Source organism: Trematomus bernacchii, unplaced genomic scaffold (assembly GCF_902827165.1).
Source record: "Trematomus bernacchii unplaced genomic scaffold, fTreBer1.1, whole genome shotgun sequence".
Classification (NCBI taxonomy): Eukaryota; Metazoa; Chordata; class Actinopteri; order Perciformes; family Nototheniidae; genus Trematomus; species Trematomus bernacchii.
Window position 1 is genome coordinate 135,625 of NW_022987629.1, and position 16,173 is coordinate 151,797.

Below are 16,173 nucleotides of genomic sequence, written 5' to 3' on the forward strand. Positions count from 1 at the left end.
CAAGTAAAAGTAGAAAAGTATTTCCATAAAAATACACCAAAAGTACCAAAAGTAAAAAAAAGTATCTTATAGGTTTTATTATTTTTATTATGTGTTCCTTTATTTTTCTGTGTGGGATCATTATTTATTGTATTAATTATTTTATTGTTATTATCATACCTTTCTTACCTCCTTGTGTCCCTTGAATTGTTATATTATGCCTTTATGCTGCATGTCTGAAAAAAGGTTTATTTTTGTTAATTTTAGAAGTTTAACCGCAGCTGTAAAAAGTAAATTGTTAACCGTTTTGCCAAAATAAAGATACTCAGAATTTTTATTTTTCATTCATTTTATTAACAAAAACATGACACCAGAAAAGCCATAACCCCAACACCAGAATCACAAGGAGCTGAACACAAAATGATACGACTGATCCCTGATAAACTCAAACACATAAATATATCAGCAGGTCTACTGACCAAACATTAAAGGAACAGTTTGACATATTTCTGGGGAAATCCTCCAGTTCTGTCTTTAATGGTTAACCTGGCTAACAACCCTCTGAGAAGCCTTCACTGTCTGGGAGAAAGGAAAGGACACTTAGCAGGAAGGTGTGCATAATTAGTCCTATACATCATCATCATCATCATCATCATCATCATCATCATCATCATCATCATCATCATCATCATCATCATCATCATCATCATCATCATCATCATCATCATCATCTATATCTGTTGTTCTACAGTCACAGAGACCTTCATTGGTAACACCTTGAGTGGGGGTCCATCCCAATTGTAAATGTATGGAAACAGCCTCTCAGTGAAAGTGTGTGTGAAGGTGTGTATGTGTGTGTTAGTGTCAGGATCAGAGAACGACAGCTTTCCTCTGTTCCAGTCCAGATCCACTCTGACCCTCTGGGGCCCCTTCTGCAGGCTGAGAGGAGTTTCTGGATCTGGTGGTGACTCTGCTGAGTATTCACCTTGATTATAATCTATTCTCCATAATCCAGACTCTATGTCTCCCTTCCTCTGGACAGACTCTGCTAACACACCCAGTTCCCAGATTTGACTGTCTCCAACCTGGACTTCCCAGCTGTGAGTCCCTGAGTTAAAGCCCTCAGAGCTCAGGACAGACCAGTAATCATCAAACCTCTCTGGATTATCAGGAAGTTCCTCCTTTCCTCCTCCTCTCACACTGGTCAGATCTTCAGACAGGATGAGTTCTGGATAAGCAGTGTTTGGGTCCAGGATGAGAGGAGAGTAGGACACCAAGTCCTTCATCTTGCTCCAGATGTTGAAGCTGAGGTTGCCCAGGTGTTTGGCCTGGTCTATCAGAGCTCCTGAGGGCAGCTGTGGATCCTCCAGCAGGGGGCGCTGCAGCCTCTCCACTGCAGCCTTGTAGTTGAGCAGGAAGGAGACGTCTTCAGCTCTCAGCTCCTCCTCTGTGGCTCTGACTGTGTGTGAAAGAGCTGCTATCTCTCTGCTCACAGCCTCCATCTTCTCCTCCATCATCCTCCTCTTCTGCTCCTCTTCCTCCCTCAGTGCAGCCATCCTGGCCTCCTCTTCCTCTTCTAGAAACTGGTGAAGCTTCTTAAACTGCTCCTTAATCTGTGTCTCTGTGCGTCGAGCCTGGACCTTCAGGTGTTCTGCTGTTTGATCAAACTTCACTTTAACTTCTTCTAAAGTCTCTAACTTCTTCTTGAAGGGCTGCAGAGTTTCCTGGAGCTCCTCTTTGAGATCCTGAGCAGCTTCATCGATGGGTTTGAAACTGTGTTTTTTGTGGATCTTTGAATCTCTGCAGACGACACACACTGGCTGCTGATGGTCCAGACAGAAGAGTTTGAGTTTCTCAGAGTGCAGACTGCAGAGAGCCTCTGGAGATCTCTGACCTCTCTCCTGTAGGAAGGTCTCACACAGGTTCTTTAACACCAGGTTACAGGGAGGTTCATAAACTGAAGATCTCTTACAAAGTGGACACTCTTTGATGACTTTCTCCGTCCACCAGTTCTGCAGACAGTCTCTACAGAAGCTGTGGCTGCATGACAGGACCACAGGATATTTAAAGATGTCATGGCAGACAGTACAGCAGAGATCTTCCTCTAATCTGGAAGCCATGTTGTCTGTGAGTGAAGCAGTAAACTCAGCAGCAGCTGCTCCCTGTTCCCTGAGACTTACTTTCACTTTGAGTCTTTGTTCTGGTCAAACTCTCAGTGTGTGGATTCAGCAGCTGCTTGAAGTGGAAGGTATTCCAGTATTCCCTCCTGTTGACGTCCTCTCAGTGGAAGAGGTGTGTTTGGTGTGAAGTTGAATCGTATAGTCCGTGTGTGTGTGTGTGTGTGTGTGTGTGTGTGTGTGTGTGTGTGTGTGTGTGTGTGTGTGTGTGTCGTCTCAGCGAGGCAGAATAACAACCTGTTTCCTGGTTAGTCACATGCGAGTCAGGTGATAGGTGGAGCTTCATCATGACAGTTTATCAGGTTGAGTTTCATTCAAAACGCATGAGTCATCTGTACACTGCGTCTGTCTCTGTTTTCTTTGTCATGCTTCTTCAACAATTATGTTTGAAATGTTTTTTAAATATGTCTGAAAATACAGTACCTCAACTCCAACATAGGGTTACAAAACTAAGATAAATCTGCCTTTTTGTAACTAAATACAAATACAAATGTTTGTCCATGATCCAACCTGCTAGGACAGAACTCCAGCTATATTTATCCCAGTCCATACTAAGTACAAGATCTGAGTACTTCTACTTTTAATCAAGTACAAGATCTGAGTACTTCTACTTTTAATCAAGTACAAGATCTGAGTACTTCTACTTTTACTCAGTTACTTCTTCCACCTCTGAGTACTTTGTACAGCACGATGTATGAATTCATTTGGGAATTAAATGTGTTAGTTGATGGTATTTCCGTCAAATAATATGTATTTAAACACACAATAAAAAGGGATTTAAATAAATAGTTTGACGCGAGACATAACAATCTTAGAAATACTATCAGTGTACCAGTGTTTACATGTTTGTACACATAAAGCCAAGTACATTCTTTACACTGTTTAATAAATATATATCTTTATTCACATCAGTTCAGAGTTACTTTAAGCATCTCTACAGTCTTGCATCACCACACATCATCATAGATCAAAGGCACCTGATTTTGCAGCTTATTTGTGGAATTAAATATTTTTCTTAAAGTGGACCTATCATGCTATATTTGAATAATATAGTGTAGGACCATACCTATATAAGGCATATTTATACTTTTTTTTTTTCAAAATACCAAACAGATCATGCATTTTAGCCATGCCTCATTTCGCTCAATTTGACATTTTATAGCTCTGTTTTTGCAGATTCTGTGAGAACAGCACCATCTACAGGCCTGGCATATGTACTACAGCGTCTCCAGCGCTTTCGAACGGCAATGGCCGTGGCTGTCTCCTCCTGATTGGTGGAGTTGGCCCAATAGCCGTAGCGCCACCGTCCTGACGTCAGGACAGTGTTCAAATCTGGATCAGTTTTTATCAGATCCGTTGCAGCCCCTTTTTTAGAGATTTGGGTATGGAGGAAAATAGAGAGGGTTGTGTTTTCTGACACTTGGTGAGTTCCCTGGAACACCGGGGACACATATTCATGTAGAAAAGACGTACAAAAGTGCATTTTGCATGATAGGTCCCCTTTAAATAATGATGATGTAATTAAACAGACAATAAACACAAAGCACCTGCTACTGCAACAAAACACAAGAAAGCACCAACAGATGGATCATTGATCAGTCTGGAGTGCGATAATGACACATTAAACAAACCTTATACAGAACATTAACAGCAACATGATAAAGCTAACATATCAGTAATAAAGTTTATTCAAGTATTATTTCCTCTCTGATATGTTTGAATACATTCAACTTCATTTAAACTCCATGGAGCTGCTCTGCGTGTTTTAACAGATGATTCTGACACGACACATTACATATAGGTGGATTATTGAATAAAAGGTTGCATTTTTAAACCTCTTTGTACTCATTTTGCTCCATTTCTTAACAGTGTTGTGTCTATGTGTCCGTGGTTATGTGTCTTTGTGTTCATTTCATATCTCATTTCCTGTCTGATTGTGACCATTTTGCACCTCTTGCAGCAGTTTAGTGTCTATTTGTCTGTATTTTAGTGTCTTTGTGTTCATTTTGTTTCCCTTCTTTAGTCATTTAGTGTCTCTTTGTATCATGTAGTGTCCCTTTGTGTGATGTAGTGTCCCTTTGTGTGATGTAGTGTCTCTATGTATCATGTAGTGTCCCTTTGTGTGATGTAGTGTCTCTATGTATCATGTAGTGTCCCTTTGTGTGATGTAGTGTCTCTATGTATCATGTAGTGTCCCTTTGTGTGATGTAGTGTCTCTATGTATCATGTAGTGTCCCTTTGTGTGATGTAGTGTCTCTATGTATCATGTAGTGTCCCTTTGTGTGATGTAGTGTCCCTTTGTGTGATGTAGTGTCTCTCTGTATCATTTAGTGTCTCTCTGTATCATGTAGTGTCCCTTTGTGTGATGTAGTGTCTCTATGTATCATGTAGTGTCCCTTTGTGTGATGTAGTGTCTCTATGTATCATGTAGTGTCCCTTTGTGTGATGTAGTGTCTCTATGTATCATGTAGTGTCCCTTTGTACCATTTAGTGTCCCTTTATGTGATGTAGTGTCCCTTTGAGTGATGTAGTGTCCCTTTGTATCATGTAGTGTCCCTTTGTGTGATGTAGTGTCTCTCTGTATCATGTAGTGTCCCTTTGTGTGATGTAGTGTCTCTCTGTATCATGTAGTGTCTCTCTGTACCATGTAGTGTCCCTTTGTGTGATGTAGTGTCTCTCTGTATCATGTAGTGTCTCTTTGTATCATGTAGTGTCCCTTTGTGTGATTGTTTGTCTCTCTGTATCATGTAGTGTCCCTTTGAGTGATGTAGTGTCTCTCTGTATCATGTAGTGTCCCTTTGTGTGATGTAGTGTCTCTCTGTATCATGTAGTGTCTCTCTGTACCATGTAGTGTCCCTTTGTGTGATTGTTTGTCTCTCTGTAGTCATTGTGAACCTCTTTTTTCTACCTAAGTGTACATTATATAGCTGAATGCCATGTGTTCAGTAATCACAAAGTTCCTGGAGTGTTTTCAGTGTCCTGTAGCTTCCTCTGTATAAACTCTACTTTCTGCCCTCTCACTTCTAATAATTGTGTGTGTTTTTCGGGTGGATAAACTGTCTAATTGTTGAAATAGTAGAATAAATAAAATAATTTTAAAAAGTCCGTGTCTCTTTGTGGTAGCATTGCATCTTTTTAAAAATCATTTTGTCTTCCTTTTGGTGATTCTCTGTGTCTTGAACTCATTTTGCGTCCCTTTTTTTTTTGCGATTTGAATCCCTTCATATGCATAAATCCCCTAAACCCCGCACTTTATTCTCAGTAGCGCATGTTTCTCTCCGCCTCGCTGCTGCTGCTGCTGCTGCTCTTCCTCCTCCTCCTCCTCCTCTGTCCTCCGTCAGATTTCCAGCTGAGTTCCTGCGTTGGGTTGAGGACCTCTGCTCCCGTCTCGATGCCCAGAACCTGCCGCTGCACCAGCTTGAAGTAAAGCCCCTCGCTGGCCATCAGCCGGCTGTGGGACCTGGGAGAAATAATCAATATATTGTGCCGGAATTTTAAAGGTCACGTATTATGCAAAATCCTCTTTTTCCTGTCTCTTCTACATCAACACGTGTCCCCTCTTTTTCATGTCTCTTCTACATCAACATGTGTCCCCTCTTCTTCATGTCTCTTCTACATCAACACGTGTCCCCTCTTCTTCATGTCTCTTCGACATCAACATGTGTCCCCTCTTCTTCATGTCTCTTCTACATCAACATGTGTCCCCTCTTCTTCATGTCTCTTCTACATCAACATGTGTCCCCTCTTCTTCATGTCTCTTCTACATCAACATGTGTCCCCTCTTCTTCATGTCTCTTCTACATCAACATGTGTCCCCTCTTCTTCATGTCTCTTCTACATCAACATGTGTCCCCTCTGTGTAAAGAGACTCTGAAAGTTTCAGGAAAAAAGATTCTCTCTCTTTTTGATCCATTTATATAAAAATCTGTCTGAATATGAGCTGATCAGATTTTGGCCACTTTATGATGTCATAACGATGTGTTGTCTTGTGTAACCATTAGCCAATCAGCAACCAAGGTAACCCCCCCCCCCCCCCCCCCCCCCTTATCACCTGAATCTCCTCCTAGAGCACCATTAGGGGCGTTCACACCAAGTACTTTTCCCACAGTAGTTCATGAGAACTTTAGTTCATGAGAGCTCTTTTAGTTCTGATGAACTAAAGCAGATCGCATTCACACCAAAATGAGTTCCTGGGGGTGGATTAGGCAAATGAGCCGCTGACGTCACTTCTTCTTCTTCTGCTTTGGGTTTACTGGCAGGCCGCATACAACTTCACGGCGAGTACAGTAGGTGGCGGTATGCACCTTAAAGTTGCAATTCGCCAAAAAACCGAGAGAAGAAGAAGAAAAAAAATTCCGCTTCCGCTGTATGCTTCTGTTTACCTTCCGACCTCAGACACGGTATGGTGTTGACGTTTTGGTGCTCGTGTTATACAGCTTCGTAACTGAGTTATTTAAGCCAATAACTCAGCCACAAATACAAATACAGATCGACCATTCAAATGCAATAGAAATGCTGAGTCGGAGGCGAAGGCGGTTAAGAAGCCTTAATAAAAGGATTGGACCACGAAAAGCACACGCTATGGACATGTTTCGCCGTAGGACAGCTGAGCATGATGACCGTTATCACGCCCAAAGAACAGCAATGGTACGTTCATTAAATCACATTAATACTATCTAATGTAGGATTTATGGAGTTATGTAGGGCTAATTTGTGTCTTTGTATGTGTTCCAGATATGCGAATACTACGGAACGCGTCGTGTCCCGCGCTCTCTCTGGGTGAACAATAGAACATCGGCCTGGTGGGAGAAGGTGGTGCCAACGTACACCAAAGTGCAGTGGATCAAAGATTTCCGAATGTCCAAGGGCTCTTTTCAACTCCTCTGTATTGGCCTGGAAGCAACGTTGGGGAGACGCAACCTAAAAAAATCGCCGCGGGGCAAGACACGCGCACAGCCCTTGAGGCATCTGAACAGCATGGAAATTGTAAATTGACAATAAAGCTGATATTTTGTACAGTGCATTTGGTTCTCTCTTTTATTTACCACAGTCAACAGACACAATTACAATAGTGCAGACACACCTTAGTGCAAAGATTAAATGTCAGTATCAAAACAGTACTCATACTGTATATTTGTATATTAATATGAGTATATTATTATGTTAAATGTGTGTTAAAGACAATGGGATGAGGTTGAAAGCTCTTTAAAAAGCTTTTGTATACCATCTTTACTATGATAAATACATACATGTTAAGCATACACACCTGAAGAACTACGTTACACACACACAGGTTAGTCTGTGTACCGCTGCACTGCTGCTGGTTTAAACAAAGACAGTCATGATGCTAGTGCCGTGCATGTAGGTTCCCTTTTATTTATCAGCAGCAGATCAATAAGTGTCAGTAGTATCAAAACAATATAATAACAGTGGCAATATATATATATATATAATAACAATAGGTAGGCTCAGCAGCAGACACACCTTAGTGCAAAGTTAGGTGTCAGTATTAATAACAGTGGCATATATATATAATCACAATAATACAAAATGAACTGTCACAGGTGTAGGCAATTTGGGGTGAAGTGTCTTGCCCAGGGACACAACATCCTGACTGCAGTGGGGTTTGAACCTGTGCTCCCCTGATCCGAACACCAACGCACCAGACCACTGCACCACACGCCTCCCAACAAGTCATTGTACAGTTTATCAACGACGACAAGTTTTTCTTAATTTTTGTATTGAAGGCCTGTTGGATTTAATCAGCTCGCTTAGCACTGCCAGAAGCCCAGCCAGAAAGGTATTTTGTTGCTCCACCTCGATTCCTGGGCCTTGTGTGAATGCAGCAGCCGTTCGTCGTGCATCTCCTTGGCACGCAGGTCCTCATTCTCCTTGCTGACCATGGCACGGCGGTCCATCGCCATGATGGTGTCAAGGAAGCTGTCATCGCGTGCCCACTTTCCTAAGGTGAAATATGCAAGACACAAGATCAGTTTAATCGCAACAACGAGACAACATTGTCCAACATTGGACATGGCGCAGGCAGGGACAGTGTACAAAATGTAGGTGTAAAGTAGAAGATCAGATAGGATCAAATAATATAAAATAAAAAATAAATATCAAAGTGCCCTTATTTATTGTTTTGTGCTTAATGTATGCTTGAACTTTGTTTTATAGGGATTAGTGGACATCAGTTAGATGTGTAACCTTCTTTCAAGGCCAGAGTAGTTACAGTGTAAGTGGATTGACATCTAACATAACATGGCTGAGTACAATTATAACAATCAATAAAAAAAAAGGAAAAATAAATAGAATTTCAATTACATTTCTACTTAAATATGCAAAATATTAGACCATCAGTCTTTGTGGCATGCAGGTAATCAACTGTTTAAGCTTTTACCATTAACATGTAGAATGAATGTTGCAAATGACTTGAAATTATAGCAACTACCATGTTAGAGGTAACATTATGTCCAGCTAGCATGCTAATTGCTAACGTTATATTATCGTTTTATCCCGGAGGGGAAAACTAGTTTCTAATCCTGAGAGAAACACCTCGCCTGAAACACACGATTAGTGCCATGAGTTAGTGAAGCAAATTACAGAACATTGCACACTTATTCACAAGTCAAAACGTGTTCATAGCGGTTACGGCTGAGAATAGCTAGCTAGCTAGATGTTGTTAGCCAGCTTGGACCTAACGATAGCAAGTTCTAGCATGGCTAGCTCGATCTACTGAGCAAATAGAAGTACATCTAAGACCAGTATTGTGCAGATTAAAACAGTGCAGTGCCTGTATTTTATTTTACCTTCGTAGTCGTCCCGACATGACTTTGCCAGGTCTGCTAACTTTGCTGAGCCACGGAAACTGCATTCAGTAGAAGCTTCTGAATGCGGCGCTTCACGTCCTCCGAGTAAATCACCAGAAGCGCCGACACATCCTCATCACTCCACCGCTCCGATGATTTATTTAGTGTTGCTATAATAACTGCTTTCACAAAAGTAATCTCTTCGGGTGCGCTGGCCGAAGCAAGCAAATACAATGGCCGCTTACAAAAAAAAATTCAGAGTCAAACGGGCGTGGTTTGCATTCCGCACAGCCAATCAGACGTACGAACTATTTTCTCCCACGACAGTCCCTGCTCTCTAGCAGGGACTGATAAGCAGGTCGGACAAACTAATTTGAACTACTTTAGTTCCTGGGGCTTTTTGGTGTGAACGCAAATATATCGTAGTTCTGATGAACTATTGTGGGAAAAGTACTCCAAAGTACTCCGGTGTGAACGCGCCTATTGTATTCTTTTTAACCAAATATCTCTCAGAGGGGCGTGGGGAGGGGCTCCTTATTTTCATCTAAAGTAACAGACAGAGAATCAGCACTTTGGAAACAGGGCTGAAACAGAGGGGGTTATGGGATGCTGCAATGATCTGTTTGGTGTTTCAGCCAATCAGAGACAGGTTCTGTATATATCTGAGACCTGTAATATATTGATGAAAAACAGTATAACAGGGGACCTTTAATAAATACTGTTGAACTTTTCGAGAAGCTTCCTGGTCTTCTTTAGACTAACTCTTGGTCTTCAAACAAAAGAACCCAACAGACCCCTGCTCGGCCACGCGGCCGCTCTCGATGACGATGATGTTGTCAGCCTTCTCCACCGTGCTGAGCCGATGGGCGATCACCAGCACCGTGTGGTCCTGCATGATGCTGTTCAGAGCCGTCTGCACCTGAAGAGAGGAGACATAAACCGACTGATCTTTAACTCGTTAGGATCCAAACGCTTCTTCTGTCATATGCAAAATAGCTACTGGTGACTTAGCCATTTGTCACGTGACCTAACATTACATAACATTTGCTTGCATTTGAATTGTGATGCATTCACTTACTGCTGCTCTTTTTTTAGAACTTCAAACAATAATACAGTACAATATATCTTTCAGTCACATCCACTACTGTATTAGTAGATCCATTACAGGGGCCTATCGCTTGATAAATGTATTTTTATGTAGGCGTAATAAATGTAATAAAATATCCGGCCTCTTCTGGGGTTAGATGGTTGTGTGTGGATCTCTGCTACTCGGCTACCAGGCCTCGGTGTGGACCCGCAGTCCTCCGACGGTGTGGGTAGAGGTCCTGCTGCTAGGTCGGCAGCCGTCAGCGTGACACCGTAGAGACCCGCTGGTGGTGCTAGCTGTCCAGCTAGCCAGCCTCTTCGGAAACCGGCCGGCGGCGTGTGGAGCTCGGCGGCCGGGCCGCCAGCTGTCCGGTCGATGGAAGCAACGCCGGGACCCGGACACGGGTGGATATCACCCGAGAGCAAGAGACACCGTAGAGCCAATAGCCCAATATTCTCCTTTTTTAGTTTGTGTCCCTTTTTTGTGTTGGAGAGAGTCTGCCAGGAGTGCCAGATGAATGTACTGTATATTACTTGCCGACCATGGCCAAAGTGCTTGATATTCAGCCATGTTGCTGGTGCAAATAATGATGTATCCCCCGCGTGTTGTTTTACCAAGGGGGCAAGATCATAGATATATATATAAACACTAGATGACTCACCCGCGCTGCTGGCCAATGGAGACCGACGTTGCCACATGGCCGCCATCTTGCTACTGGCAGTGCTCTCATTCATAACATTATGGTTTACTATTTAAATAACCATAGCTTGCTCAATTTTCAACCAATTTTCAAACGGTTTGGTTTTTTATAAACATCAAAGATGTAGTTATGATACTGCATACTTATAATCATGGACTTTCATATGAAAATAACATTAAGCAGATAAAGCAATAGCTATACACACACACACAAGGTATTTCTATTAAATATTTGCCGGTGTATATATTTCCATTTATTTTATTATATTGTTAATATTTAAAATAAATTATAAAATTAAAATATATTTATATTTTATATATAAAAATCGGTCTCATGTTACCACTCTGTAAGCCAAGAGTTGTTAATTTAGCAATGCCTTAGCTTGAAGAACAGGGACACAACTAATGACAATAGCATATGGTGGTATATTATTTAGATATTCACACCTTTATCAGAAGAACCAAACCAACATAAAATGAGCTCACAGACAGGCCAGTTCTGTCTCATTTGTCACAATTATTTTTGACATGAGATCTTCATATCGTCCTAGTTTTGTATTTAGTTTCTAGATTTGTAAACAAATCCAGAACCTTTGAAATACGTTACCACTTCACAGCACGGTGCGCTGAGTTCTTGTAGTCGAAAAAAGCCCAAGAATAATATAAACTGTACCCTGTGTCCTTTTGTGTCCTTCTGTAGTCCATTTACTGTTGTTTGTCTTACCCCGGCTGATATCTCACTAAATCCACTGTTTTAATGGTTCCCTATATTGCCCCTATGCCCTGTAAGGTGTCCTTGGGTGTTATGAAAGGCGGCCCCCCAAAATAAATGTATTATTATTGTTGTATCTTGTGATCAATAATTGTATGTCCACAACATAGGAGTAGATTTAACTGGTTTTACTTTTGTAACATGCTTCCGGGACTTCCTCGTGGGAACATGTTCAACAGGCTCTTTTAATACCAAGAGTGAGTTTGCCCCCTGCTGGACAAATGCAATAACATGTAATAATAACACAAGGTAAGATACCACATTTCCCCCCCTTTAAGCTAGCAATACTTCCCGAAGGTGGGGGTATAACATACTCCCGTTACACAACATTTCGAGGTACTGGCATAAACCATTTCACTTTCAAAGATGAACATTCTAAACATTTCCTTAAAGTGAGATCAGAGAACTATGCTGCTCTAATAATGGAACATCTCTTGATCTATTTAACAAAGTCTTTCAGGTATACAGGTGGCTGTCTCTCGCGCTCTGATCGTCTCACCACGGGTGTAGCAGGCAAGTCCGGCGGGACCGGAGTACACAGAACCACTGGCTCACTTGCAGGAGGTCCTTCTTGCTCGATTGTCACTGGAACCACAGTGTCTCTGTTGGAGTCCAGCACCGGCTCTAAGGGGACGGTGTCTGTTAATCTGGCTCTTACTTGATCCACATGCCGCTTCACGACTTGACCACTTCCAATGATCACTGTATATGACACTGGACCTGATGAGCTCTCGATGACCGCAGCGATCCATTTAGGTCCATAAGAGTAGTTTCTGATGAACACTTTATCCCCAGGTGAGAAACGTCTCAGTTTCCTGTTTGTGTCATGGGACTGTTTCTGTTTTAGTTGTTTTTGCTGCACTCTTGTTTTCACATCTGGCAGGAGCAGGTCTAATGCAGATCTGAGTCTCCTTGACATCATCAACTCTGCAGGCGACAGGCCTGTGGTCGCGTGAGGTGTGATGCGGTAACTGAACAGAAACCTTGACAGTCTAGTTTGCAATGTTTCACCTTTCATCTTTTTCATCCCCCCTTTGAAGGTTTGGACCGCCCTCTCTGCCAGCCCATTAGAAGACGGGGGAAACGGTGCTGACCTCACATGGCGGATGCCATTTTGTTTCATGAAAGTCTCAAATTCAGCACTTGTAAAACAGGTTCCGTTGACTTCCTCGTGGGAACATGTACAACAGGCTCTTTTTAATACCAAGAGTGAGTTTGCCCCCTGCTGGACAAATGCAATAACATGTAATAATAACACAAGGTAAGATACCACAATTATTATTAAGAAGAACCACTTGGTGTGGTGTGGAGGGGATGTAGGAAGCAGGGGCAGGTGGGGAGAGATGGGGCTTCAAGGTTCAAGGTTATTTTGTTTTAAATGTGTCTTGGAGATAAGGACCAGCTGCACACAATAAAATACAGTATAACACAAAACCAATAAGACACACGGTGACACATGGCACACCAACAATCAATCATCGTCCAGCCTCAGCTTTGGTATTCTTTCACAACCATTTTATGGGTTTATTAGACAGACTGAGCAAACATAAACATATGTGGGGAACATAGTGCTGCGTATCAGGGCTGCGAAGTGCAGAAAAAGGCAAAGGAGGTAGAGAGATACAAAGTTTCATATGCTGAAGCAACAGAAAAGGTTCATTAAAGTAACATTAATGACATATGTTTAGCAGGCATGACCTTTGCTATGACAGAAATTATAATTAGGTCCTTCTTTGGGCGATTTTCCTAATGTGGTTAAAGTGCAAAACACAATAAATCATAGACGACAAGTGGGTCGAACAGCTGACCAAAGTTTTTAACTACTAACTATATACATAAATATAAGTCATATGGAATATTAATGTTAAATATTAAATATTGAACAGATTGTATATGTGTAATATGTACAACGTGGTTATATTCAAGATAAACTATGGAGCAGAGAGTTATCTTCCAGCCAGAGGTGATTTGTTGTACAGAGTTATGGCACTGCGGAGCTGCAGCAGTCTGTTGGAGAAGGAGCTCCGCTGACTGTCCAGCTGCAGGTGGAGAGGATGGGTGGGGTTATCCATGATGGACAACAGCCTGTTCAGTGTCCTCCTCTCCACCACAGCTTCAAAGGGGTTCAGCTTGATGCCGATGACAGACCCAGCTTTCCTGATCAGTTTATTGATCCTGCTGGTGTCACCGGCTCTGATGCTGCCCCCCCAGCAGACCGCAGCAAAGAAGAGTGCACTAGCCACAACAGACCGGTAGAAGATCTCCAGCATCGTGCTGCACACGTGGAAGGATCTCAGCTTCCTCAGAAAATAGAGTCTGCTCATCCCCTTCTTGTACACAGCGTCAGTGTTGATCCTCCAGTTCAGCCCATTGTCTAAGTGCACTCCCAGGTATTTGAAGTCCTCCACAACAGCCACATCCTCTCCCAGAATGCACAGGGGCAGAGGAGGAGACGTCCTCACCCTCCTGAAATCAATGACCATCTCTCTGGTCTTGGCCACATTCAGAATTCTCACAACATTAGGCTGAGGTTCATCTTCCGCTCTTCTTGAAGTGGTTGTGCTTCTTGTTGCTTCCGGCTAAAATAAACATAATTAAAGACATTTTGAGTGTTTAAAATGTGCTGTAATACACAACACATTATTTATTCCTAAAGTTGCAGAAAGAAAAACTAAAGTGTGACATTTAATCACATATTTATATATCAATCTTATACACCTTGAATTCTTGTTGGCCAATGATACACATACCCTTTGAAGATGAGCTGGGAAGTTGAATACGGTTGGCACAACACCATCTTTAAGCCGGACAGTCTGCCCCGTCCTGTCAAAGTCCTCACAACTGAAGTGATCACTGCAGAGCAGTGTCCTGCCACAGGAAACAAAACCGTCCCTTCTTAGGGCAACTTCCCACTGCCTCCTCCTCTCTCCGGTTTTGGGAAACCTTAAAAACATGAGAAAGGTAGCCAGATATATAAATAATTGTCAACATTTTCCTCCCTTCTTTCCTTTAACATTAAGGGTAAGGACAAAAATACAAACCGAAATTATCATATTTTTGGGGTAATTGTATGTATGTATGTATGTATGTATGTATGTATGTATGTATGTATGTATGTATGTATGTATGTATGTATGTATGTATGTATGTATGTATGTATGTATGTATACTTTAAGAATAAGACAACCACACTAAGAGTTATAAAAAAGGTGTCCAAAAGAAACATTAAATAATTGTGTAAAGAAATGGTAGCAACATATTCTAAAGAGGCTGGGTCAACAACAATCTTGCAATACTATTATTTCACATAGCCCCACTGATCCTGTGTAGCAGGACTTGTAATGCACATACATCCACTAAGTAATTAACGATTATCCTAATTATAGTCATAATATTGTCATATCTTACACGTGAAAGGTGATTCCGCGGGTTCTTGTTTCCAGACTGCGGCGATTAGAGCATCTGTAGGCTGCACAAAAGTCCGGCATAGTGAGGTACTTCTGTAAACACAAAGCCAGCAATTTCCTGTATCATAATGTATCTAAATGTAAGATGTTTTTAACAAGCCAAACCACTTGAAAGAAATCATGTGTAACTTAAGTTATGTTGAAAAGAAAGAGCAGTTATGCCTCTCCCACTGGTGTAAAGTTGCTGGGTTTAGTTTAGTTTATTTTTTTCGAGCGTGTAAAACCAAAGAAAATACAAATGAAACAAAAGGTGATACAGACATGATACAGTACTATACAAATGAATGCAATAACAAAACGAAACGTTTAATTAATAATTGAATCATCTGTAGTATCATTGTCTGATATCAATAAACAACAAAGCTTTAGCTCATTACACGTCTGAAAAGGGGTCGGAAGAAGTTTACACTTATTTAATCCGACCCCTTCTCCCTCTTTTTTTTTTTTACATCTTAATGTTAACATACAATATAAACGTATACTTACAATCTTGAATAATTTATATAATCATTCATATAATATATACAGGCAAGTTAGGACAATGGTCTCTATATATTTATATATATACATATGTACGTACACAAATTCATACAAACACAAATTCATAAATATAATACAAAACAAGAATATAAACAGTTATGGTTTAGCAGTTTCATCTATCGTGCACCTTGAGAGAATTGTGTCTTTATACCTCTTTTTGAATAGTTTTATGTTTGGACATCCCTTTAGCTCCTCACTCAAATTGTTCCAGATCTTCACCCCACAAACAGAAACACAAACACTTCTCTTTGTTGTGCGCACCCTAACATTAGTGAATATAAATGAACCCCGTAAATAATAATTCCCTTGTCTTTCATTGAACAATATCTGAATATTCCGAGGTAATTGAACGTTTTTTGCCTTAAACATGATTTGTGCGATTTGGAATTCAACAAGACCTGACAGTTTTAATAATTTTAGCTCTAAGAATAATGGGTTTGTATGATCCCTATAGCTGACATTTTTAATAATTCTTATTGCTCTTTTTTGTAGAATAAATAGGGATTGTGTTGTAGTTTTATAATTACTGCCCCAAACCTCTGCAAAGTAACTTAAATAAGGTAAAACCAATGAACAGTAAAGAATGTAGAGGGAATTTTGATCAAGAATCTGTTTTGCCTTGTTTAATATTGCAATACTTCTT

General features: G+C 41.1%; 2 protein-coding genes and 1 long non-coding RNA gene across 3 annotated transcripts; all 3 read right to left on the reverse strand.

The window, feature by feature from the left end:
• Positions 1-320: 320 nt before the first annotated feature.
• LOC117484540 (E3 ubiquitin-protein ligase TRIM39-like) lies at positions 321-2,359 on the reverse strand. Its single transcript, XM_034132969.1, is given in 2 exon segments — positions 321-732; positions 735-2,359. Coding segments are annotated over 2 exon segments (1,491 nt in total). The 5' UTR covers positions 2,100-2,359; the 3' UTR covers positions 321-606.
• A 2,310-nt stretch (positions 2,360-4,669) lies between these two features.
• LOC117484545 (ATP-binding cassette sub-family B member 9-like) lies at positions 4,670-9,953 on the reverse strand. Its single transcript, XM_034132973.1, has 2 exons — positions 9,760-9,953; positions 4,670-5,616 (listed from the first exon to the last, which is right to left on the reverse strand). Exons 1-2 carry the CDS (start codon positions 9,858-9,860, stop codon positions 5,415-5,417), a joined length of 303 nt encoding a protein of 100 aa, XP_033988864.1. The 5' UTR covers positions 9,861-9,953; the 3' UTR covers positions 4,670-5,414.
• A 4,066-nt stretch (positions 9,954-14,019) lies between these two features.
• LOC117484546 lies at positions 14,020-14,982 on the reverse strand. Its single transcript, XR_004556143.1, has 3 exons — positions 14,932-14,982; positions 14,274-14,466; positions 14,020-14,102 (listed from the first exon to the last, which is right to left on the reverse strand). It is a non-coding gene; the product is annotated as an uncharacterized LOC117484546 (long non-coding RNA).
• Positions 14,983-16,173: the final 1,191 nt, after the last annotated feature.